General features: G+C 43.9%; 4 protein-coding genes and 1 non-coding gene across 5 annotated transcripts; 3 read left to right on the top strand and 2 right to left on the bottom strand.

The window, feature by feature from the left end:
• Window positions 1-240: 240 nt before the first annotated feature.
• On the bottom strand, window positions 241-3,525 carry zgc:153018 (uncharacterized protein LOC767701 homolog). The gene is made up of 4 exons (XM_037261138.1): window positions 2,984-3,525; window positions 2,013-2,150; window positions 1,843-1,921; window positions 241-1,361 (listed from the first exon to the last, which is right to left on the bottom strand). The coding sequence occupies exons 1-4, from the start codon at window positions 3,316-3,318 to the stop codon at window positions 1,176-1,178; spliced, it is 738 nt and encodes a 245-aa protein (XP_037117033.1). The 5' UTR covers window positions 3,319-3,525; the 3' UTR covers window positions 241-1,175.
• Window positions 3,526-4,551: 1,026 nt separating this feature from the next.
• trnaf-gaa lies at window positions 4,552-4,624 on the bottom strand. Its single transcript has one exon. It is a non-coding gene; the product is annotated as a tRNA-Phe (tRNA).
• Window positions 4,625-4,659: 35 nt separating this feature from the next.
• hs6st2 (heparan sulfate 6-O-sulfotransferase 2) lies at window positions 4,660-8,898 on the top strand. Its single transcript, XM_037261119.1, has 2 exons — window positions 4,660-6,100; window positions 6,422-8,898. The coding sequence occupies exons 1-2, from the start codon at window positions 5,538-5,540 to the stop codon at window positions 7,233-7,235; spliced, it is 1,377 nt and encodes a 458-aa protein (XP_037117014.1). The 5' UTR covers window positions 4,660-5,537; the 3' UTR covers window positions 7,236-8,898.
• Window positions 8,899-13,889: 4,991 nt separating this feature from the next.
• On the top strand, window positions 13,890-15,284 carry LOC119129710 (galectin-4-like). The gene is made up of 4 exons (XM_037263090.1): window positions 13,890-13,973; window positions 14,193-14,290; window positions 14,357-14,543; window positions 14,632-15,284. The coding sequence occupies exons 1-4, from the start codon at window positions 13,890-13,892 to the stop codon at window positions 14,776-14,778; spliced, it is 516 nt and encodes a 171-aa protein (XP_037118985.1). The 3' UTR covers window positions 14,779-15,284.
• Window positions 15,285-15,595: 311 nt separating this feature from the next.
• On the top strand, window positions 15,596-24,304 carry cenpi (centromere protein I). Its single transcript, XM_037262452.1, has 20 exons — window positions 15,596-15,841; window positions 16,522-16,659; window positions 16,955-17,073; window positions 17,241-17,348; window positions 17,437-17,485; window positions 17,588-17,634; window positions 17,869-17,958; window positions 18,400-18,531; window positions 18,745-18,888; window positions 19,870-19,990; window positions 20,193-20,284; window positions 20,396-20,513; window positions 20,698-20,762; window positions 20,881-20,990; window positions 21,335-21,470; window positions 21,834-21,958; window positions 22,306-22,354; window positions 22,557-22,772; window positions 24,053-24,094; window positions 24,175-24,304. Exons 1-20 carry the CDS (start codon window positions 15,676-15,678, stop codon window positions 24,301-24,303), a joined length of 2,196 nt encoding a protein of 731 aa, XP_037118347.1. The 5' UTR covers window positions 15,596-15,675; the 3' UTR covers window position 24,304.
• The last annotated feature ends 386 nt before the right edge of the window (window positions 24,305-24,690 follow it).

Here is a 24,690-nt window from a genome sequence, read left to right as displayed (position 1 = left end):
TATTTATTTATTTTATTAGCCAAATTCACTTATATGGCGGCATCCTTTATTCAACTAATTGCTAAAAAAAATAACTGGGATGTTCTGAAAGTAAAGTTCCGTTATTTTTTCCTTCCATCCATCGACGAACAACCATCCACATAATCATCAAATCTAGTGAAATAGAAGATTTCCATGATATTCTGGTGTATTGAGATCAGTAGCTGTATTACTTGACAAATCAGTAAGGCCACGCACTTCTCCGAAAATGACAAGCTCTTTATTCAAAAACAGTAATATTATGGAACACAAGAACAAGAGGTAGAAAGCACTTTGGTTATAATTTTCCAAAATTACAAGTCCAAAAAGTGACAAACTGCTATTGTGGCTTTTTTCGGATTTCTAACTCCGCTGCCTCTGTGTCATCACAACGACTTCGTATCATTTGTTTCTCAGCAAAGTTGGTATTCGGCAGACCTGTTTGGGTTCCACTCAAACTTCAGCGTGGACAGTTTGATCTGTAATATCATCTACAGCGGTCGCATCCACAAAGACAGCATCATAATTTAAAAATCTACACCAGCAGAGACACGGACAGTTGTGCTTTTTTTTTTTTTTTTTTGGTCGATGAGGGCGGGGAAGAGGATTCATGCTCACACTCACATTCATGCAGTTTCACTGTAGACATCGTGGCTCAGTCACTCTCACCACGTTACATGCCCCACTGTAAAAGCATCTTAGTGCTACATGTGAACATCAAACCACACAAATTCTACCTGACCAGTAGACAAAAAGTGCAAACTGTTCAGTAAATAACCATGCACATTACATAGAATGCTAGGAAGATCATCATCTTCTAGCTAGTGGTATGAATAGTGTATAGCATTAAAAAATATAGTAAACCATAAGACTGTAGGCTAACTGTTGTTTTTCTGGACTAAATGGTTGGTGCCACAAAACCATTTGGCCGTTTTCCTATAAATATACTGTATTTGTCCATACTGACGCTAACAGTGATTATATGTGATTCTGCAAATCCATGCAGAGCTACATTAATGTAATAATACATTATTTGTATAGAGAAACAAACAGGACCTTAAGACGCAACTTCATGAGTGAGTTTACACATCATATGTGCAAAAAAAAAAAAAAAAAAAAAAAAAACTGTCAGCTCCCTTCAAGGGCTCCTTAGGGCATTAGACCATGATGGTGGGGGTTTCTGGGGAATACAGGGATGTCGAGGGGGAGCCTTCCAACGGAGCATCCCTCCAAAGAAGCTCCTTTTCCCGTAAGAGGCAGGGTCCGTTGTGCGAGTGGTACAGACGCATAAAGGCCAGGGCGGACTGGAGCAACCACAGCAGCGTCACAAACCAGAGCGAAGCCTAGCACAAAGACAAGATTTGCTCAAATATAGGGTAATCCAGTATGAGTCATTCATGGACAAACAGGGAGAAAAAGTAGGCAACTCTGAGCAAATCTAGGACAGAGTTTAGAACACAAACAGACCTCATTCCCATAAATAGCTAGGTCTAGATTGTTTTGCCAACTGAGTTGGGTTGCATTCAGTTTGGCGGCTTCAGATGTTTAGTGGGGACTAGCAGTAATCATTTCCCATTTATCGATCCATCTATTTTCAGTACCATGATATAAATTAACTACACAGTCACAATTGAGCGTGCAAACATTGTGAAACCAATCAAGTTCAGTAACTTGATAAAATGTCTCTTTCATACAGAAGTACTTCAACATTTTAGTCAATATTTACACTGTAATTGATCTTTAAATCCAAATCTTTGTAGCTCTCATCTTCAGCAGTAAAATGCTCCACTGTGGTCCACCATTATGTGTCAATGAGCGCCTTACCTCCGCCAGACTAAGTTCCGCGTAGAAAGACGATGTGTCCACATCCAGATATAGCGGAACTGACTGGGACTCTGCGCAACTGGACATCAACAAATGAAAACAACAAAAGACTTTTGGTTTTGGCAGATAACAACAATAATAACGATAAAAGACCACAGTGTGAGATCCACCTGAAGGGTTGCGTATTGTTGTTGGTCACCGTGTCGCACCAGGAGGCGAGGCCCAGGGACAAGATGACGCTGGCACCGCCCGACAGGAACAACATGCATGTACTCAGCAGCACCGTCAGGAAGGATGAAAACAAAGTGCTGCGCAAGAAACATGCACAAGAGAATTTCAAGAAATTAACATCAATACACTTTGAGTGGAGAAACAGCAAGTTATTTATGATACACAATACTGCAGGAATACATAATTTTTTGGAGAGAGTATAGACTTTCCCCCCCCCCAAAAGTATAAAAGGCAAACATATGATGAGATAAAATTGTAATGCAGACTTGCTAAAATGACTTGTGACTTGTTAATTTCATCATATTACTATTTCGCGTTAGGACAAAAATTATATTCATGACTTTGACTTTATATTCTAAGAAATATGCCTTTATAAAGATTAAGATGGTTTATTTTTGGAAAATAACACGACTATATTCTCGTAACCATTAGAAATTGGTATAGAGATGGACATTTTAGTGTCCAAGCGCTGCTTCTGAGGTTGAAAATACATTTGGTCTTCAAATCTTTCATGGGAGTCGCTGATGCTGTTGGCCGGGCTACACTTGCATGACTTTTGTGCGGGCAGCATGGGATTGATTTACACTCAATGGCGGTGTGCATGTAGGTACGATTAGTTGTTTGTCACGATGACTGTGACTGGCTGACACCGCAACACTGAATCTAAGTGGTGTTGAAAATGGATGGATCTTTTATGGGCCACTTGCAATCGATGATGTTATGCAGTACATTTGATAAATCCAGAGCAGAAAGGTACGGTGCAGTCAAGTCATTCCCCCTAATGCAGTGCTACTAAATCAGTGGAAGCATAACTGGGTCACTGAAGTGTGCCATCGACAGTAATCTCTTTTCGCTTGCAACACGTTTAACACAGCCCACGCTTGTTTATTTACGTGGCGTTTGCACTTACTCGTCATGTCGTCCGTGGAGGTAGAAGAGGCACCTCCAGCCCTGCGCGGCCCCGTACAGTACCGTGAAAATACCCACGAAGGTGGCGAACTGGCAGGCCGCCGGTGGACCCCACTGCTGCACCACCAGGCTGGCGACGCCCCCTTCCTCCCGCTCGCCGGGCTCCGGTCCCTGCTCCGGCCCTTCCGTCCTCCAGTAGCCGCAGGAGAAGAGCGCGCAGCGGCCTTTGAAAGCGGAGCCGTTGAGGGCCATCGGAACGACCACCAACAAGCCCGCCGCCATGGAGAGGGCGTGAGCGGCACAGTGAGCCAGCAACAGCCGCCGGTCCAACTCCATGTCCGCTGGGGGCGATAATACGAGGTGGAAAGCGAAATGCAGCGAAAAGATTCAAGTCAGTACATGCTTCGATTTGTTTCGCGAGCAAATAGTTTCTCAATAGTTTGGAAAGCGCTTTGGTACACTTCGATAGTTTCCGAGCAAGGGCGGAGACCAGACGACGTGCGCTCAACTCAAAATTTCAACTCTTACGCAACCTTCAGAGAGTCAGAGACATCAATAACGAAAGAAGACATCTCACTCGTATCCACTTATACTGTAAATAAAACAGTATTCCCCATTTAATTTAATCCACATCAACATTTTAAACCAAGAAGCGCAAAACAATATTGAATACAATCTTGCTCACTATTACGATGACCAGGCAGCGTACACTGTTAGAACAGCTGAATCGGCGGGAATCTATTCCACGCGGCCAGCCTGCACACAAGTCAGGCGTGATCCGGCTCGCTGCATCATTTTATATGGGCCGTGAATGCAACTCATGTTTGTCACGACCCTCACTGAAATCTTTACAAAAATGTTTGTCACGTGCAATAAATAACTGAGATTTAAGTAATGAACATCAATACTTTTGACATCTCTGATTATCATACTTATCAGAAATGCTGATGATTTAATGTAGTATTCATGAATGGTCAACCCCCCCCCCCCCCCCTCCTCAAATACAAATAATACCCCAACAACTCAATAGTCAACACCATGAAGATATTTTTTCTTTGCTGGGTGAAAGCTGTTGTAGAAAAATACATGAATTAAAAATGATTTTTTTTCCTACACTTCTATTTGCGTGTATGTACATGACCTATATTTTCCTCATTTCGTTTGAGTAGATCATCTGATCGAAGATAAACGATCTTTAACATTATTCCTTACACCAATGACGTAGCGCTCTGACGTCACGGACATGTTTAAAGGACAGTCTTTTAAACGCAGAGCAACCATTTAAATCGATTTCACGGATGTTTTCGCTTTTATTGTATTGTTATACGCAGATTAAATCACAGCAGTACTGAGAGCCACTGAATTAAAATTATTGGCCATCTTTTTGAAATGAAGCTTAAGGGGAAAAAAATCTATTTCAAACAAAAAAAATCCATGATTACATATCTTCGCCATTCTAAGAGCGAGAGAGAGAGATGGCGAGAGCGATATGATAAGATAATATAATAGATTAAATGTTGCCAAATTTAAAATGACAACAGTACACAAAGAATAACAGCCTAAACAAAATGCCGAAACCCGGGATCGAACCAGGGACCTTTAGATCTTCAGTCTAACGCTCTCCCAACTGAGCTATTTCGGCGATGAACTTAATGCGCGTCCCTAAGGTTATTCAAAGACTAGTTCTATGTCAACGCGTATAACGGACTTCTATGCCATCTAGAATGTCGAACGAATTGTCATGAGGACGTCTTGTGTTTGTGTCCATTGGTCTGACCATGACTGCGCTTAACGAAGATGACGTCATTTCACGCCGAACTCAAACGCCAAGGCTGCTGTGAAGAAAGGTCAAGAATCGATTCGTCGCCAGTGGACACCTTTTGATTTACGACGAATAACAAGAAGTCATTTTTATGCATTTGTGGATTGAACGAACGCTACACCGTGAACGACGACGACGCTGTGGAATCCCTGGATACGATTGCACGAGAAATGCGAATATGTGGTGTTTTATCCGACGAGGCTAGTAAGCGTTAGCTACCTAGCTCGCTATGGACTGCATGTTATTGTTTGGTGGTGGTGGTCGTCGCCTCGTTTCTCCCACGATCCACGAAGCCTTTAGAAAAATATTTCAATTTGGGAGCTGTCTCTCATTTCAATGATCAGGCGAGGCGTTTTCCGGTGTTGTTTTGCAGATCGACTTAATCAGACACCCGCGTGCGGTCATCGAACACAGTAAAAACGAAGTACGTACAAATGGGTACAAAAGATTCAAAATATGGCCAAAAGTGAAGGGTAGGGTGTAAGCATTCATTGAAAAGCACAAAGAAAACGACCTCGTTCTGCTTGGCACAGAAGCAAATGTAACAATCCAAACTGCAGCTGGATTTGCTCTTTCTGTGTCCTTATCCTATCCTGGACATTTTCTTGAGATTTAGGATTTACGGTTTCATGTTTTGTGTCCTGATGCTTTCTGGGGCCTTGTCGGGGCTGCTTTGTTCGCTTATCCTTCGAGCCGGTTCTGATGAGTGGTCCTTCTGCTCAACCCTGGAAAAATGGATGAAAAGTCCAGCAGCCACCACAGATTTCTGGTGGTCCTGCTCATGGCATTGATCTTCGGCATTATCATGATCCAGTATGTTTGTCCGAGCCGTACAGAGTGCCAGATGCTCCACCAGCTGGGGTCTTGGCTTCACACCACCACGGATTCCCAAAACGGTGGTGATGGTGACATCCAAGGGAAACGGGATCCGTACATCGCAGAGGACGGCGCTTTGATGCGCTTTATACCCCGCTTCAACTTCACCAAGGCGGACCTCAACCGTGCCGTGGACTTCAACATAAAGGGAGATGATGTCATAGTGTTCTTGCACATCCAGAAGACGGGCGGCACCACGTTCGGCCGACACCTGGTGCGTAACATTCAGCTGGAGAGGCCGTGCGAGTGCCACGCTGGCCAGAAGAAGTGCACTTGCTACCGACCAGGCAAGAAAGAGACGTGGCTCTTCTCCAGGTTTTCCACCGGCTGGAGCTGTGGCCTCCATGCTGACTGGACAGAGCTGACGCGCTGCGTCCCGTCGCGGATGGACTCTCGCGAGGCACCCAAGACCGTGCAGAGGTAGGCCAAGGAGTCTGGTCATACCATATAATGCTCTTTTGTGACATAAAAAATGAAACCAAATCATTTCAAAAGTTTTTGGTGATCTCTAACCTGTACAACTATTGAAAAAGAAACTACAATTTTTAAGCAAAATGCATAATTACCTGGTTGCATTTTGCTTACACCTTCAAACTACCGTAATATTTTGTTGATTCCTCTTTGACCTTTCGCTACAATAATGTAATCCCCCCCCCCCCCCTCACGTTTGTGATTTTATTTTAATGTAATATGCAATTTTTTTTCCAAGGTCCAATTTTATATACCTTCTTCTTTGTCCAGGCGGAATTATTACTACATCACCATCCTGAGAGACCCGGTATCACGCTACCTGAGCGAGTGGCGTCACGTCCAGCGGGGTGCCACCTGGAAGGCCTCCCTCCACGTGTGCGACGGCCGCTCGCCGACGTCGTCCGAGCTGCCCAGCTGCTACCCGGGCGACGACTGGTCGGGCTGCTCCCTGCAGGAGTTCACCGACTGCCCTTACAACCTAGCCAACAACCGGCAGACGCGCATGCTGGCCGACCTGAGCCTGGTGGGCTGCTACAACGTCTCGGCCATGAGCGAGGACGAGCGCTGGGCCGTGCTCCTGGAAAGCGCCAAGCGCAACCTGCGCGGCATGGCCTTCTACGGCCTTACCGAATACCAACGCAAAACCCAGTACCTCTTCGAACGCACCTTCGATTTGGCCTTCATCGCTCCCTTCACGCAACTTAATGGCACGCGGGCCTCCGGCGTGGACGTCCCTGCCGAGACTCAGTGGCGAATTCGCCAGCTCAACCGCTGGGACGTGGAACTATATGAGTACGCCAGAGATCTCTTTCTGCAGCGTTTCCAGTTTGCACGGCAGCGGGAGCGCAGGCAGGCCAGGGAAAGGCGGCAGCAGGAGCGACGGAGGCTCCGAGGAAGGTTTACCACGAAGCAAGCACGCCAACCCAAAACGACACGGGGTCCCCCTGCGATCGAGAATCACCCGGAAGAACAAGCTGAGGAAGACGAGAGTGTGGATTCTGATGGGCTCCTCCCAGACTGGTGGGAAATGGATGAGAGCGGCACCATGGAGGACTACATGGACAATGTGGAGCAGTGGAAATAATGTTTTCCTTTAATTCCATCACACTACAATGAATGCCTTACTCTGTGGAGCCGAAGAAATGAACTTCAAGCAAACAAAACCAGTGACCTCTACAGAATTTTTCTGTTATTTATAATTGTAAATGTCATTAGTCCTTAAAATAAGTGTCCTATGATTTTCACTTGCTGTAATTTGTTTACACTACCACACAGTTCATTTTGAATGCATTTTTTTTAGGTTGTTGGCCATGAACCACAGTATGCAAATTACTGAATAATGTAGTCGGAATTCACGTCTTTGTTTTCATGTTTTATTCAGTTGCTTTTGGCTTAATCTCCTAAACATCCATAGAGTGTACTACTACTACTGCTACTACTACAACAACCTTAACTTTAAATCCTTCAACTAAAAGGCAATGTTGTAAAAGTGCAGTTTGAAAAAAAAAAAAAAAAGTGAATTGTATTTATTTGGTTGGCGAAAAGAAGAATATCGTCCAGTTATATGAAGATTTTGTTTATATTGACTGAAATTGCTTGGAGTTGCCCTTGCCAGGACTACAATCATGTTTTGCCTTTCTGTTTATTTTTTATTTTTATGAACAACATAATACCTTTAAAAAAAGCAGGCAGTTTAAAATACGTAGATGTCATTCACATTCTGAAGTTGTCTTCAATTTAAACTAGCTTTTTGTAACAGACAAATAGAACATACCTCAGCTTGTTGCATAATTGATAATTGCTCATAATGATGTGAATGTTTCCATGTATCTTCTGTTGTCTTATTTTAATATACAAAAGCTATTTTACATGCACCTTACTGTATTGTAATGTTCTTTACTATTGTAAGTCTCTAGAAGCACTAACAGCGTGTGCAATGCTTCTTGTCATCAAATACACTAAAACACCCATAAATCTTTTTGGGAGAATAATCACACTACATACCAGCTAACGAAAATGTCTCTATCTACTTTACTGTTGTAATAATGATTTACGTTATGGAAAAATATGTGCCTGTTCATTATGCCAGCAGTTGAACATTGCAATAATTGTTGTCTTTCACTACCATCGCTGGCATAGATGAACATACAGTAAGACAGTCCACAATTTGTCATAAATAAATCATTATGGTACAATATTAAAGTAATTGGAATGATTAAGGTGTTTACACAATTACAGTGATGATAAATCACATGATAGTGAATATTTAATAACCAGGTCCTGAAATGTTCACTCTAATTTCTCAACACACAAGTAATTGTTAAAAAAAAAAAGTCTGTTTAAAAAATTGTAAACTACATGCAAAACAGAAGAAGGATAAAACAAAACAAAGAGCAAGTAATTTACAATTTACACGATGATGCATTCAAGGAAGATTAAAAGTCGGACTTTTCAGACCTCTGACTAGTCAAAGTTGCACCACTCTTGAGGTCAGAACTGGGACAATCCGAGTTGAATAATTCCGAATTCCCAGCCTCTTAAGCTAGCAAAGTTTAGGCCTCTTCTTGTTTGTTGAATTTGTCGTGTTTTTCTTCTTCTTTGTTGAATTTGTCACATTTTTCTTTCTTTCTTTTACAAACCATTGAGAGATGGCTTGAGCAACTATGCCTTTTAAGCGAACGTTTCAGAAAGCATTCAATAAGTTGTATTGCCTTCAGTGACAATAAGAAATCATATGTTTCCACCAACAATTGAGTGATGTCTACTTATATCTGTGTATCTGCATGTTTTGGTGGGCGTGTGTGAGCTACTATTATAAAAAAAAAAAAAAGGGACACAGGTGTTTACGACTGCTTCTATTCATTATGTGAACATGTAGCACATGCCTGGAAATGTCTCAGAGTAACAATTTGATGAATGTTCTCAACAGATAACTGCGAAAGAAACAAAGAAACAGTTTGACGGTAAAATGGCGAGAGGGAGGGAGGGGGCACACATTCTCATTTAGACGCGTGTTGCGCCTGTACATGCAAGAGACGTGAGTTCGTTTCCGGGGAAAGCTTGTTCCTGCCCTGTCCTTTTAATTCAGTATTTAAAAGTATCAAAGTATCCGTCTTTGCGTCTGAAGTGAAACATCTCACTGTGTGACCTTGAATCGGCGGCGTTGTGGAGAAACGGGAGCGTTCGTCGCGAGCCGCACGTGGAAACATTGTAGCGACCTGTCAACGTCTCCGCACGAAAGGCACGCGGGCAGCTTTGCAAAGAGGCATGCCGGATTGGGCCGCCCAAAAGTAGAAAACAAGGCCCAAGTTGTCCTTGAACTGAATGGTCCGTACCAAGCTGACAAACGCCTCCGCTGCTGATTTCATCTTGCGCAATAGTGCAAAAGCGCCATTGATGGGCAGGTTGGGGTCCCCCGCATGCGATGTCATCAAACGTATTAGGACCCCGAACGGATCCTTACACCCGAGTAGATGTGGTAGCGACATCGACAAATCAGAGGCTCACCTCCTCTTCCCAGTACAATTGCAGTTTGTGAGACGCGCCCATATTGACAAACGCGGTTGGGAAGTTTTTACAAACGGTCCCTCGACTCTTTCAAAGCCTCGCAGAAATCCAAAGACAGTTCTGATCCCAGACTCCCTTTTGCTTTTTCCACGTTCACCTGTTGAGATGCCGGGATGTGCACACTTTTGTGCTCAAGGCCTTTGTACAGCCCGTTTGGACAGGAGGTGTCCCGGTTGTTCACTCCTCGTCCGACTTGCTGTCATTTTTATTTGAAGGAAATGAAATAGAAATGAAATGCAGCCGCTGGCTCCTGAAATGATGATGAATGTGACTTTCTGCCCTTGTTTTAGTGCAGTGGTGCTCAACCTATTTTCAGCCACGTGTACCCTGCGTGAAATCGTTTTTCAGCCAAGAAACAATGTCCTCCGTTGGGTTCATGGTACAAATTCAAAAAAGAAAATCATTCATTTCACTCATTTCAAATAAACAGAGAAACTGAAGCTATATCATCTGAAAATATAGTGAGAAAGAAAACTGACAAGATGACCTTTATTGTCTAGTTGTACTGAGCTGAGTCTTTTGGCATGTCGTGGAGATAGACACTTAATCCCGCCTGTGCTTGACTGAGCATTTTTGTCATTCACGGTGGCAACAAGTGAACTTTTGTCACCAAGGTCTTTTTTTTTTTTTTCAAATCTTTCATTGTTTGGATGCTACGTTTAAATTGTATTTTAAGCTCTCACGTACCCTCTGAGGTGCTTTCACTATCCAACGCCTACACTTTCAAAGCCTGTTACTGTATTTCTTTGCTTGTCTTTAAAGGCCTGTCTAGGCTTTGGAATGACGTCACGCACGTCCTGTTGTACTTTTCAACGTCAAGCGCAGCACAGGTATTTTCAGTTTAAAGTGTAACTTCTTTGTGTACAAAAGTTGTATAATGTCACGCAAAGCGCGAAGAGCATCATCTCGACATCCTTTGTGGCGTGCGTGGTGTGTGTGTGTGTGTGTGTGTGTGTCTGTGTGTGTCTGTGTGTGTGTGTGTGCGTGCGTGCATGCGTGGGTGGGGGGCGACTTGTGAGGAGCTGGCTTGCACACGCTCGAAGTGCAGTGTAGCAGGCAGGCAGGCAGGCGCCAGACGACGCACCAGCATCCTCCCGAGTCCTCTGCTGCTGTGTTTCCGACTGAATTGGGTCCACGACCGAGTCCTCACATCCCGAACATGGCTCCGTCATTCGCCACTTGGCTCATGATTGCCCTCGCACTGCGTCCCATCTGTATCGGTGAGCATTTATTCACTTCTATTCGGACGGAAAGGCCGCCTTCACTTTTTGTATGTCAGGTGTGGAATTGCATATACTATTATTCTTTGGTCGAATTGAACGTAACTTAATTTTGTAACTTTTTGGAATCACTTTTAGGTTTTGAACGTTTTCTCCTGGCACACTTGTAAAACTGCTTGGTCAAAAATTGGACGGTCAAACTGACTCAACTTGCTTTGACCCAGCAGATTTCAGGGTGATACTCGCACATTTAAATAAGCACGACCTATATGTATATGCCATCGGATTTGTAAAGTTCAACTGCGACAACTATCAAAAAATGTCTTCAAAGGCACAGCTTTGGAAGAACGGATCATTTCATAAAAGCATGCTCTCAGGACAAGTATGGTAGCCCTTTAAAAACATTTTATGAAGTTCTTTTTTTTTTTTACCGTCAGTGGGGGTGGGCAATTGTTACTGTGCAGAAAGCGGTATTTTTTTTCCCTCCCACCTATTCCCGTCCGTCCGTAGGCAAGTGCCCTTTGAAACAGTTCCAGACCTAAAAACGGGCTAAAATAAATTATTATTCATTTTTATTGTTGTTATTGTTTGTATTATTACTTGTTTTACCCGCTAGCTTATCCTTTCCTGAGAACGAGCAATTCATTTTTGTTTTCTGTATGTTTTTGGTCCGTATCTCTCAAACCATACATGCCATTGTGTTAGTTCCCGTTGGCCCTAACAGAGGACATCCTAGGCTTTTTCACATTTGCCGTAACCGAGTCCCGATGTCCTATCAAAAGCACACAATTGTAAAAAATAAGCCTAAAACCGAGTTAATGACGTCATTGCGTGAACACACTCTGTCCTGTTTGGGTTGAGGCTGTGATCGCAACGGCCTGCATTGGACGTCTTGTCCGGCAGCGCCACTCAGAGGCGCGCCGCTTGGCACTACAGGATGGACACGCGTGCCCTTTGACGCCCACCGAAGTTGCTTCTTGCAGAAATGTTGACATTGTTGCAAGACAAGCCACCCCACCTTTACTTCTTGCTGCATGTGGAGACATTTGCTGGATGCTGGCACAGCTCTCATCTGAATGTTTGTTCTCTTTCCAGCGGTGTCCGTGTGTCCTACCGGATGGCAGGAATACAACAATCACTGTTACTTCTTCGGAACAAACTATCTGGACTGGGACAAGGCTGAGCACGAGTGTGTGTCCAAGGGAGGCCACCTGGCGAGCATTAGGGACAAACAGGAGCAGGTACCTTGATTTCACTCACTCACTCACTCACTCACTCACTCACTCACTCACTCACTCACTCACTCACTCACTCACTCACTCACTCAACTACCTCACTCACGTCACTCAACTCACTCAACTCACTCACCTCAACTCACCTCAACTCACCTCACTCAACTCACTCACCTCACTCACCTCACTCACCTCACTCACCTCACTCACCTCAACTCAACTCAACTCAACTCAACTCAACTCAACTCAACTCACTCACCTCAACTCAACTCAACTCACTCACCTCAACTCACTCACTCACTCACCTCACCTCACTCACTCAACTCACTCACCTCACTCAACTCACTCACCTCACTCAACTCAACTCACCTCACCTCACCTCACCTCACCTCACCTCACCTCACCTCACTCACTCACTCACTCACTCACTCACTCACTCACTCACTCACTCACTCACTCACTCACTCACTCACTCACTCACTCACTCACTCACTCACTCAACTCACCTCACCTCACCTCACTCACTCACTCACTCACTCACTCACTCACTCACTCACTCAACTCACCTCACCTCACCTCACCTCACCTCACTCAACTCAACTCACTCAACTCACTCAACTCACTAACTCACTAACTCACTCCACTAACTCACTAACTCACTCTACTCACTCACTCACTCACTCACTCACTCACTCACTCACTCACTCACTCACTCACTCACTCACTCACTCACTCACTCACTCACTCACTCACTCACTCAGGTGTGGCTGGCACTGCAAGCACTGGAACATACTTGGTACTGGATTGGCCTGCGACGTGCGGCGCGTGGGAGCACTGTGTGGCAGTGGACAGACGGAACACCTTTCTCCTGCTTGTGAGTGTCCTTCAGTGAGAAAGCACGACAAGCTTGTGAGACGGTGAATCGCTTGAAGTGTTCCTCTTGCGCACTTGTTCCTTTAAATGATGATGATGATGACTCAACTTGATACCTCAATATTCACAAACAAGAACTCTGAAAGACTTGCAAACATGACTGGAATTTGTTTCAAACCGTTGCATCTGTGCCCAACATTTGCTCTCTTGCAGGGGTTGGGAACCCACACAGCCAGAATACTACTTAGGACAGGAAAGCTGCGGTGAGATAAGGGGAAAGTATACTGGTCGCTGGAATAACTACCCATGTGACTTTACCCAGGGCTACATCTGCAAGGTGCCCAGAGGTGAGTGCACACCTTGTTTTGCGGCTCCAGCGTTCATGTGTCACGACACTGAAAAATATTTGGTGCAGCTTATATTTTAAGAAAGGAAGTCACATTTTTTGACGAGCAAATTGGAAGTCAAAGTTTATGAGAGCATTCGACTTGCAGCGTGAGTTTCTTAAAAGAAGGTTGCGCAACACCGCCACGAGCCGAGTTCCTCCTCCTCCAGCAAAAGGTGGGAGCAAGCGGAAGGCCTTCGGTCAGGCCGCCCGCCAGGCAGGGGAGACTTCCCGCGTGCAGAAGATGCCCCCACCTCCTGACCAAGTGGAGAAGGTCATCCTCCGTTGCAATGACCATCAAAGCCGCACATTTTCAACGTTCAGATTTGGTCATTTATGAATGGACTCTCCCTTTTGAAGTTGTATAATTTCGTAATTGGCAAAGCCCTCAAGAAATTGACTTGTGTGTAGTCACTTTTTTGCGCGAATGTATTTAACTTTTGGCATTTTCAGACAAGGACATGTGCGCAAATGCCACCAATGGAGCGTCGTGTTCCTCTCGGGATGTGGCGTGCCAGTGCCAGCTCTACATGACATACAGCGATGTGAGTTTGTGCTGTGGATGCCCCAAAGCATTTTTACTCTCCCGAGGCAATCGTGTGAAGCTTTCTCAACACCTTCAGTGGGCATTGTTCAAGACATTCAATCAAATGCCTTTGTTTGTCCACTGGAGCTGTCCCCAAAGCACGTGCATGGCCTACTTGTCCCCAAAGCACGTGCATGGCCTACTTGTTCCCATCTTTCTCCAGTGTGTGTGCGCGCAGACGGGCGGCTTCCGAGGTGGCTTCCGAGGTGGCTTGGGCGGTCTCAGCGTGGGACGTACACTCGTCATCAAGGGACAATCCACTCCCCAAGCAACCAGGTAATGACCCCCCACCACCACCACACACACAGCCAAAGAAGGCAGCTGACACATTTGTGCTCGCAGATTGGTGATCAACATGGACGTGCGTGACAGCAGCGGCAAGGAGACGGGCAACAATGCGCTGCACCTGAACATCGACTTTGGCACCAAGAGCTTCACCATGAACGACAAAGTCAGCGGCAAATTGGGCGAGAAGCTGACCGGGAACCTTCCCCAACAAAACCCCTTTGGACCAGGACTCCGCTTCGAGGTGACGTCCGTCGCTAAGTCAGCGTTCAATCATCACCCAAATTCAAAACCTGTAAAAAGTAACCTGCACTCTGCCTTCCGCCGTCTAGATTGTCATCAAGTGTGGCAGTGACGCTTTCCAGCTGACTTTCAACGGCGGGCCCCAGCAGGACTTTGCTTATCAAGTTCAGGATCTGCAAGCCATCAACTTGCTGTTGGTGTGGCAAGTGGAGCGGATCCACGTCCAGCTGAAGTGACCACGCGGCCGTCCGAGCGCCGCTTCCTGTCTGGGCGTCGTCAGCCGACGGCAATCAGCGTGTTTTTTTCCTTATTGTTTCTTTAGCCGTCGCCAACTACTGTTGTTCACGTTAGACTAAGTGTGCAAGATAATGTCACGGTACGACATTTTTGCATAATGTGGAAAAATATAGTCCGAATATAAACACACTTTAATTGAATACACATGTTCTGATGAATTCTTTGACTATATTCAAGTGATGATTTTCTTTCAACTATGTAAACGTGTTTGATCCAGAATAAAGTTAAACTTCGTGAGAATCTCATTGCTTTAGATGCTGAAGATTTAAAGCGGCCGGACACATGATGTTCCAGGAGCCATTTTGCAGTCCACCGCTCAATGTCGTCGGTGTGGAATTCCAACTGCGTTTGGTACTGTCACGTCCGTACCAAAGCACGCTCGGCCGTCAAATTCCCTCAGCCACAGGCCCTTTTGTCACCAAAATGTCTTGTCACCTGCTTCCTCTTGTTACCCTGTGTATTTAAGCCCTGTCCATTCCTTGTCGGTGCACACTTGCAATTAATTGGGGCACAGCCTCAATTAGAGCTGAGGTCACTTAGTCGGTAAGACTTGCACTGTTTGACCCTTACAATAAATCTCAGTAGTTGTTTCCAGGATAATTTTTCTAATTCACACAGACGAGCGGCTTAACTTTAAATTACTTTCTGTATTCTGTCCAGTCCGGAAGTAACTTCCTGGAATGAAAATTTCACGTACTTCATTGCCCACAATGCAACTCGGCGAACGTATACCCTACTGCGCAAGCGCAGAACAAACGGTCGCGCGAAGATTTTACATTTTGAATGGCGGAACGCAAGAAAGGCTTGGATGTTATTTAGTTTTTAGCAATGTAGACATGGAAGCGACACAACATTTGTCGGAGTCTTCGGAGTCGAACCAGTCAAACGACCAGTCTGTGTCCAACCGGAGTCTTAACAGAAGTCGGAGAGTCGCCGAAAAAGAGAGACGGAAAAATGAGGCGGATGACCCAATTGTACTGGCCATGAACTATTTCTCTAACGGTAGGACCACCGCCCCCCTACTGAAACTTCTAAATAGCCGTAAATATGAGACTGTGTATCAACGATTATTAAATTAATGGCACATATTTACTGCTTATGGCTTTATAAACAGCATCCTGTATTGTGTACACGAGAGTTCGGCCGTATCGTGTGACGTCACTCAATGTTGAAGTTCAATGTAGAAAATGGGTTTGAGTTTTGTTATACTGTCTTATTATTTTATATCTAGAACCGAAGGTAGCGGAGATAACGTGTAACATCAAACAATAATATAATCCATATTGCTCCAGTCTACTTTTTTAATGGACCATTTACGACAACTTGACAATTTGGAGCGATAACATAACGATTAATAGCTAAAAAGGCAGTGTATTTTGTATCCAGAAAAAGGCCAATGCTATTTGACCTAGGAAGAACTGGCACAGAACCCTCACCTTAATCCCACCCAACACATGTGGGTTGAAGATGACAGACATCTGATGTTAATGATCAGTGATGTCCCAAATGTGGTTTAGATTTCCCCTCAGACACACTCAAAACTCGTAGAAAGTCTTCCTCTATCAATGCAAAGCTCCATTTTCATTCCGTTTCGGCGTGACGTCGAGGTGTCCTGTTACTTTTTGTTGTTGTTCTGTTGATGTTACATTTCCATTTTTCTGCTGGTGATGTCTCTCATCTAGTTAAGGCAGGCACTCCCATGGTTGGCAACGATGCCTTGGAGGGGAACCTGGTGGTGGTGGAGAAGGTGGCTTACTCTGCAGGACTTCCACCGAATGCCATCTCTGTGATGCTGGAGTTTGCAATGAGCCTTCGCATGGGTAAGATGATGGCTGTATCAGTCAGTATGTATGGTTGGATGGAACAGTAGATAGATAATAGGTTATTAATGACACTATTGCATGATGTATGATGAATACGTCTGTTGTAAAATGGACATTGTGATTGGTGGTGCTCTGTGGAGTCTACAAATGGCACTCGTGACGAGCAATAAACCAAAAGTCTTTATGTTCGACATAAATTGTTTTAAGATCAGTCCTTTTCACCCCATGTGATGCCTGTGGTGTTTTTACACTGTCTGATATATTTGCCTCCCCCGATTTTTATTGCGTGTAGGAGCGAGTTTGTGTCCCCGTGTGCTGAAGTGTCTGATCCCCGCGACAGTGGTTCCTCATGAGGCTGTGGTTCGAGCCATAGTTTGGCTGGGTGTCTCCAAAATACCTGTAAATACACAAGTGAGTAATGTAGTTGCAAAGAAAAGCTATATTTCTGTCCTTCAGTAATGTAATTCAAACCTCAGATCAAGTCAAACGTCTGTCGTCCTCAGATTGAACTTCCACTTTACATGTACGGTAGTATTAATGTTTACGGTTGCTACTTGACACTCCCATACCATTTGTAGGTTCTTTTCATCAAGTGGGTGTTGACCATGTTTGACCAGATTGATGCAAAGGATCAACTGAGAGCCATCTATGGCTTCATTTTCAGCTATGTGACAGACGAAAACCTGGTATGTATCCCACGACTCGTCTGAGTCCCCCGAGTGCTATTTGGAAGACACAAGCGCTGAGTCACTTTGTATTCCGATGTTGTTTCAGTGCCCCTTCATCTGCCACCTGCTGTACCTTCTGACCACAAAGGAAAGCGGTTAGTCAAAGCTCATTTGATGCTCATTTTCCCCTTATCTTTCTCATATTTTTTTGTCGACCTTTATTGACAGTTTCTTTTAATCCATGAAATTGTTTGCAGTGCGAGTGTTTCGAGTCCGAAAGCTGCTGAATTTGCAAACCAAACTGGTAAGTGCGGCTGCTGGTTTTAGTCCACCGGAACCATCTGAAATTATTATTTTTATTAATTATAATTATTGATTTTATTTATAAATTATTATTATTTTAAATATTATTTTTGTTATATTACAATTTTGTCAAAAGAAAACGTGAAATAGAAAGGATTGTTGAGGCGAAATGCATGGAAACCCCACAAACGGAGACAAATTGAGTACTAACAATGGGTGTGTCATTTCTTCTCAGGGAAAACAACCCTTCCTTCTTCACCTGTTGTCCCTATATAAAGTGTTTTGCCCCGAGCTGGTGGCGCTGTCTATTCCGTCCAAAATTAAGGTATGTTATACTCATTGTGTTTCTGTTATATGTTCTGTAAAGCGCTTTGTTACATGAAGGCTGTTTTGAAAGCGCGCTATAAATAAAGATGTATGATTGTATTGGATTAAAATCACTGGCTAATTTATTAGGTGCAAAATTCATTTCAACAATCGTATCAAAAATGTGCCAATGCTAACAAAATTTCAGTGACACTGTCCTCTAGCTAAGTAAGCTCGAAAAATGTCAGTTTGACACCACTGCCATCTACAACCAATAACAAATTTGGAAATTTATGGTATTTTTTTCCCCCACCCCTTTGCCAGCCAACTGATAGTATCGATCAAAACCAAGCATTATTATTATCACATGAAAGGCAGAATGGGCTGATTGGATCTTATGAGGTATGCAGTAGACGCAATAATATAATGCATTTTTGTCGTTTGTTGTATTTTTTCACAGTTGGGATTCAGGAATCACAACTCGCCCTGGAAATCGGCACTAGCTTTCGTCCAGAAGAAGAACAGTGTGTTGATTGCTCCCAATCATGGTGTGACTCTCACAATTAAAGATCAGAGCAAACTGAGGAAAAGGGTAAGGTGGTTGAAACCTCAACTTCGTAACACTTTGGTTGTAATCCTTGCTGCTACTTTTGAGTCCGCGTCGCCTTGGATGTGAAGCCACCTTCTAAAGATATGTTTTGTACACGCCGACGTAATTATTTATTTAACGCAAGAAGAAAGGGTTTGCTGAAATCCTTACCCATGAATGTTTAATCTTCATCTCCCCGTTGTGCTGTTCTTTCAGAAACATCACCATTTGGAAGTGCCACCTCTGAGTTGTGCGCTTAATAATGAGTCTCGGACTGAGTTCCCCCAAAGCCGAAAATTGGTCCCACTAACGCAGCTTCGTTCTTTTGCGGCGCTTTTGGAGAACATACACCGCATAGAGGTAGGCAATGAGATGCATGCTTAGTGAATGGCAAAGTGTGTGTGTGTGGGGGGGGGGGGGTGCTTGGTTTTACATTTGAGTCCCATTATCATGTAATGCTTGCTTTTATCCACACAATGGTGCTGTATCCCTGTTTTTGTATTCTGCCCACCGCCGCTCCTCTACAGACATGCAATTTCTTTGCTATACTGAGTTATAAACTAGTTTCATGACTGTTTTTTAATAGATGTGTTCTGCTTAGTGATTTATCTGACAAATAAAAGTTGAGAAAAACAACAGCAGGCCAGAATAAAAAGAATAGTAAAGGCTGAAAAACGTCCTATAAAGAAGCAATAATGTGAGTTATGGTTTGAGGATCGCACATTCTGCATCATGAAATCTAATTTCACCCATTTAGTTGTCAGGACTGGTCATAAGGACCGGCGTGTGTTGGCCGTAATGAATTAGTCAAGTTCTCTTCAAACGCCTCACAAAATATCACTCATGAACCCCCTCATTATGCTTTTAACCATTTGCTGGGAGAGCTGAGCTCCATTCAACCCCCCCACACACACACTTTTTTTTTTTGTCATTTGCTTATTACTCTAACAAAGTGCCCGCAATGAAGGAGAAGGACGCAGCTGTTCACACATTATCAGAGACTGTAGAAATTCTCCCAGTGAGTTATTAGGATTACGAGCTGCTGGTGGATTATTGACGTAACAGACTGCTGCTCTGTGAACAGTATTTAAAAAAAAAAAAAAAAAAAAAAAGGTGATCTCCCGGGTGATTTTAATCTTGAATCAGTCTGCCTTGATGCAAATTAGAGGTGACTAATGGAGGTTGCCCTTGAGGGTTTGTGGTGCAATATTTAACTTCATGCATATAGTTGCATATTTGTCATTGCCTTTCTGCATATGATTTTTTTATGTTTTGTCCCAAGGTCATGACTTGTCACACATATCTTGCTTATGTTTGGCTCCTTCTTTACTCCCACACCAGCTGCCAACTCAGATGGGCTCTTTGCTGTCCACCAGCGTGGCTCTGCATTACCTGGACTGTGTGCAGGAGGAGTCGGCCCTCCTCCGCCTCAATTTCTGGCTTGGCTACGCGCTCCAAGAAGGTAAGGCAGAAGTGACCGGGATGCCGGTCCCTGTCAGGAAGTTGTGCCCAAATTTAAGATAACCGGTAGCTGATACGTGACTCTCGTGGCGTTCTTTCAGCATGAGCTTTACAAGTTAGATGCCAAGCTCAGGAAACAAATACACAGGGAATCTGAAATGCTGTGTCTTTTTTTAATTTTCTACCTTTGAATCTTCTTTCAGAATTCTTTTGTCGGGACGGAGACTCAATGGATAATTCTGATGAAGCCCTGCAGTTTCTTAACAAGCTACTGTCGGCACAGCAATTTCTCCAGGTGAGCCTCTGTTCTTAGTACCTTCGTACCCTTTTGCCTTATTAAACATTTTGAACGTTTCTTTTGACCTTTCATTTTTTTTTCCCTGTTGTGTCTCAACATCTTTACCAGGAGGGATTTTGTAGTTCCGAAGCGTTTCTCTACAAATTCCTCTCTGTCTGGGACGGAGGCCTCATGCGTCCGCAGATCCTCGGCCTGCTGAGCAGCATTCCCGTGGTTCCTAGCTCCAGTAGGTTTATTTTAAATGTTTGCCGCGGTTTCATTTGTTAACATTTTAGGTACTTTACATTTTTCTTGCGATAATTGTTTAATGTTTGTGTTTAAGAGTTGACACTATGAAGTACTTTGTGAGTCCTCTCTGTGAGAAGCACTATATAGTAAATAAAAGGACTTACTTATCCCCCCCTCCTCAGAAATGGAACGGCTTCTTTTAGAGCCCCTCAAGCAGCTCTACTTTACGTCCTCACCATTTTTCAAGGTACGCGTTCTGCTCCGGTTTATTTGAAGCTATTACAACAAGGAACCACTTTCCTATGTGATTTAATAGCGCTAGTTTTGACTGATGTTTGTGTGCGTGTGTGTGTGTGTGTCCTCAGTGTGGGCTGTTGGAATGTCTAAACGGCATGCTGCGGAATTGGCTGACCTGGCACTCGGTGTTCGCTCTGGAAGACGACTTGGACATCAGCATCAGCAGTCACACCTCAGTGTAAGTCTCAGCAAGGGAGCTGACGCATATAACCCACAACGGGAATAAATGAAAGGCTGTCACCTTGTGATGGACACAGCCACTAAAAACTATTAGTCTTCTGTGAGGAAATCCAATATTCAGTGCCATCTATAATCCTGTCCACGTCAGCAAAATTTGTTGGTCACTCATTGCTTTGCTTAAGGGGGGACAGGCTCAGTACAAAATGGGACTGAAGCCAGTTTTAATGAACTTTTTTCCCGCAGAACCATTAAACTGGAGATTTGATGAGTTTCTTGATTTTTGCACTCTGCTGGCCTACAGTGTTCCTACTGCTGTCTAACTATTTTCCATTTTCTTTCCAGACACATGACTCTGTCGGGCTTTAAGGACTCTGTGTTGCTGCTGGTGCAATTCGTGGGTCATTTGGCCTCTGTGGGGTTGCAGCTGGAGAGCTGCCACTCCCTCCTGCTCAACTTCATCCTGGACTTTTACGAGACGGTAACGCGAGCTCATTGATCCGATTGTGTTTTGATATGCAGCTCTAAAACACACATTGTCCTCCATCTTATCAAGTAGTTGTGAATGACAGACTCAAGCAATGAATGTAAAGACACCATCGAGTGCTCAACAAAGTCATGTACTGTACTGCAGTACCTTGACTCACAAGAAAATGTAAAGAAGTAAACCAGTTTTTAGGAAGGGTGACTAAGCCGCGCACGCACACACACTGCATTGTCTTGATGTGTGCTGTGAAGGGGCGTGGCCTAGTGAGTGAAATCAGGAGCGCTGTTGGCCATCCAAATGGTCAAAAGGTATGACTGTACATTAATTAATCTGCTGTATTTCATGACCATTCTGCAGGTGTGCGACATGTTTTTGAAGTACGGTTTCCCGCTGATTGTGATACCACCGCCTGGCGTTTTCTATCCGGCACTGCTCGCCACTGACCCCGTCAGTGTGGACCGCCTGGCCTACGTCATGCACAGGTGCCAGCTCTCATCGGCCTTAATGTAACGCAGCGCCATGTTACCGGATGGTTCATCTGTGCACTTATATGCTAATGTATCATTTATAGTAATGAGCCAAAGTGAAATACCCAAGCGCCCTCTCCCGTTTGATCTTGATGTGTTCAATTTTTGAAAGCTTGAACAGTTTACAGTACTTGCTAATTAACTTTTGCACAAGGTTCTGTAATGTTTTTTTTTCCAAAGCAAAACGGGAGAATGTCAGGGCAACAGAAAGTACAATTAATTCCGCGACATTGTCGTCACAGTGCTGGAAACAAATTGCCTTTTATGACATTTGCCATTAACTTTGTCTTTTTTTTTCTCAGGTACAAGGTGAACCTGACATTTGCCAAAGAACAGTCGAAAGTCACAGAGGTACACCAACTACATTAAGTTGCCAACTTAAATTCCAGCGCAAATGAAGGCTTTGGAGTGTAAAAGTACTTATCAGTCAGCCTTATTTCTCCTCTGAAAAAAAACAACGCTTCTTCAATGAACAACTGACTTCATTCGCGGTGTGAGAATAAATCGACATGACAAACAGTCGTGGTTAATCAACGGCCTCCTCCTCCGACAGGCTTTTCACATCAGATTCCTGAACCTCAGCGATTTCAACCACTACGTAGTTGACATGGTCAACTTCCTGTGGAACGGCAAAACATTCCAGTCAGGTGCCAATGTGCGGGTAGACGAGGGGCTGTTACAGAGGAGCAAAGTACCCCAGTGCTCCGCCAGCTTCAACTTCGTTCACCACCCGGCCTTCATGAGTCACGCCATCACCTTCCACCTCAAGGTGAGTCTCCGCCTCCACATTGCGTTCAAGGTTTGACAAGGCTTCATAAAGCAGAACTAGCACCGTCTATGCCTAGAATGCAGGTCACATTTTCATTCATATGTGGCAATGTTCAAATTGTTTGTTTTTTGTAAGCTTGTGTTTCCGTTACAAGTTTTTGAGGCTTTGTGGTTCCAGTGGAACCTCTTGCAACCTAGTTCTGCACAGTAGGCCGAGAAGGGCCATGACACCTATGTCGATAGATTTAGGCCTTTCTTTAAGTGATGCGGCAAGGAACGTCACTGCACTAAACTATTTCCTGGTTTTAAGTGAGCGAGAGACAGCCAGCCGCAACCAAGTCGTAAAAATATAGTATATGCAGTATCTGTGGATGAAATAAGCGAAACCTGTGGTAAAACCTTTCACACACACACACACACACACACACACACACACACACACACACACACACACACACACACACACACACACACACAAAATGTATCACAAATTAAAGCATTCAATAAATGTTCACCCCAAACACTACTTGAGTAACAGTTCAAATGACCCACGCTTAATCTAAATTTGAGCTCGGAATTCAAACATTGCTAAAATATGCACAGGCACAACATGATGCGGGTCATGCATTTCCACCAAGTGAGCAAACCACACAACAAAAATTACGAGTACGAAGAGTAAGTTGGAGAGTCAGAATTAAGTCACGAAAGGCCAGGCATAATTTTCAAGCCAAGCAAGTCGCAAGTTGCCATAGCAAAACTGAACGAAACTTAATCGAGATCTGTCACAATAGCAGTGTATGTTCTTGTCTTTCAAAATTCAAATGACCTAGTCTCCTTTTCGTCTTCCACTACTTCATCCCCCCCAAACTAGTGCCACACTTTGCTCAATGAAAGAAGTATGTGGTATTAATGTATCTTTCATACAACATATATTAATACCTAAGTGAGCTTTGTATTATTAATAACTTTCATCACGTTTGATAATACACACACGCCCTTTTTGATTCTGTCCCAGTGCCGACATCCAGCTGTGAGCCGTTGAGCTGCCCCGAGTGCATGAATAAAAATACTGTCTTACAAGCGATGTTTTTCTCACAACTACTTTCCACGACTGCAAAACACTTTTGCCCGCTAGTAGAACACCGAGGACACACTTACTAGTTGAACGAAACTGCACTAGCTGACAACTGTGTGCTATCAAAATTGACGGAATTGTGCTAGTTAGGATTGAGGGATTTCTGCCACGTGTGGAATTAACAATCTTTCTCTCTTCATCGTCAGTGTTGGCCTGAAAGAAAAGAGTTGGATCTAAGCTCTATAATGGTACGTGGCCTCGCCAATGTTTTGCTGCTGTATGTGTGGTCATGGCAAGGGATGTGACAGAGGTTGCCTGTGTTTTGCAGCATGTCAAGCCGTGGAACTGGTACCTGCAGTATCTGTACTCGCAGGGCTACGACGGCCTGAAACTCTTTTGCCACACCAACACCAACGGGCGACAAAGGTTGGAGGGAAAGAAAGACCTCCAGCTCTAGCAAAAAAAAAAAAAGGACCTTAAAGGACATGTACATACTTTTGCTCATCCACTTCTTTTTTAAGCGGGCTTGCTTGGTTGCAAGTACCTTTTTATGTAGATAAATTATTTGTATCAATTGTCAAGTTTTAGTGACATCACGGTCTGTTCCGTGACAGTTGACTGATGGGTGCAAGAAATCATTTTGGGTTTGTTTGCAACACAAAACAGCTTCTCAGTGTACAGTGTGATATTCTGCCTCTTTTGCATTTATTTTGTCTGTTAAAAATAAGGAACTTTTACTTTCCCTATAAATAAAATCAAGCTGGCGCAACAAAATACACACAGGTACAACTGGTTGCGCGCAATTTTTAAATTTGACTTTTTTTTTTTTTTTTTTTTGCTTTAT

Source organism: Syngnathus acus, chromosome 10 (assembly GCF_901709675.1).
Source record: "Syngnathus acus chromosome 10, fSynAcu1.2, whole genome shotgun sequence".
NCBI lineage: Eukaryota > Metazoa > Chordata > Actinopteri > Syngnathiformes > Syngnathidae > Syngnathus > Syngnathus acus.
Note: the sequence above shows the minus strand (reverse complement) of the source record. Positions and strands in the feature narration are given on the sequence as shown.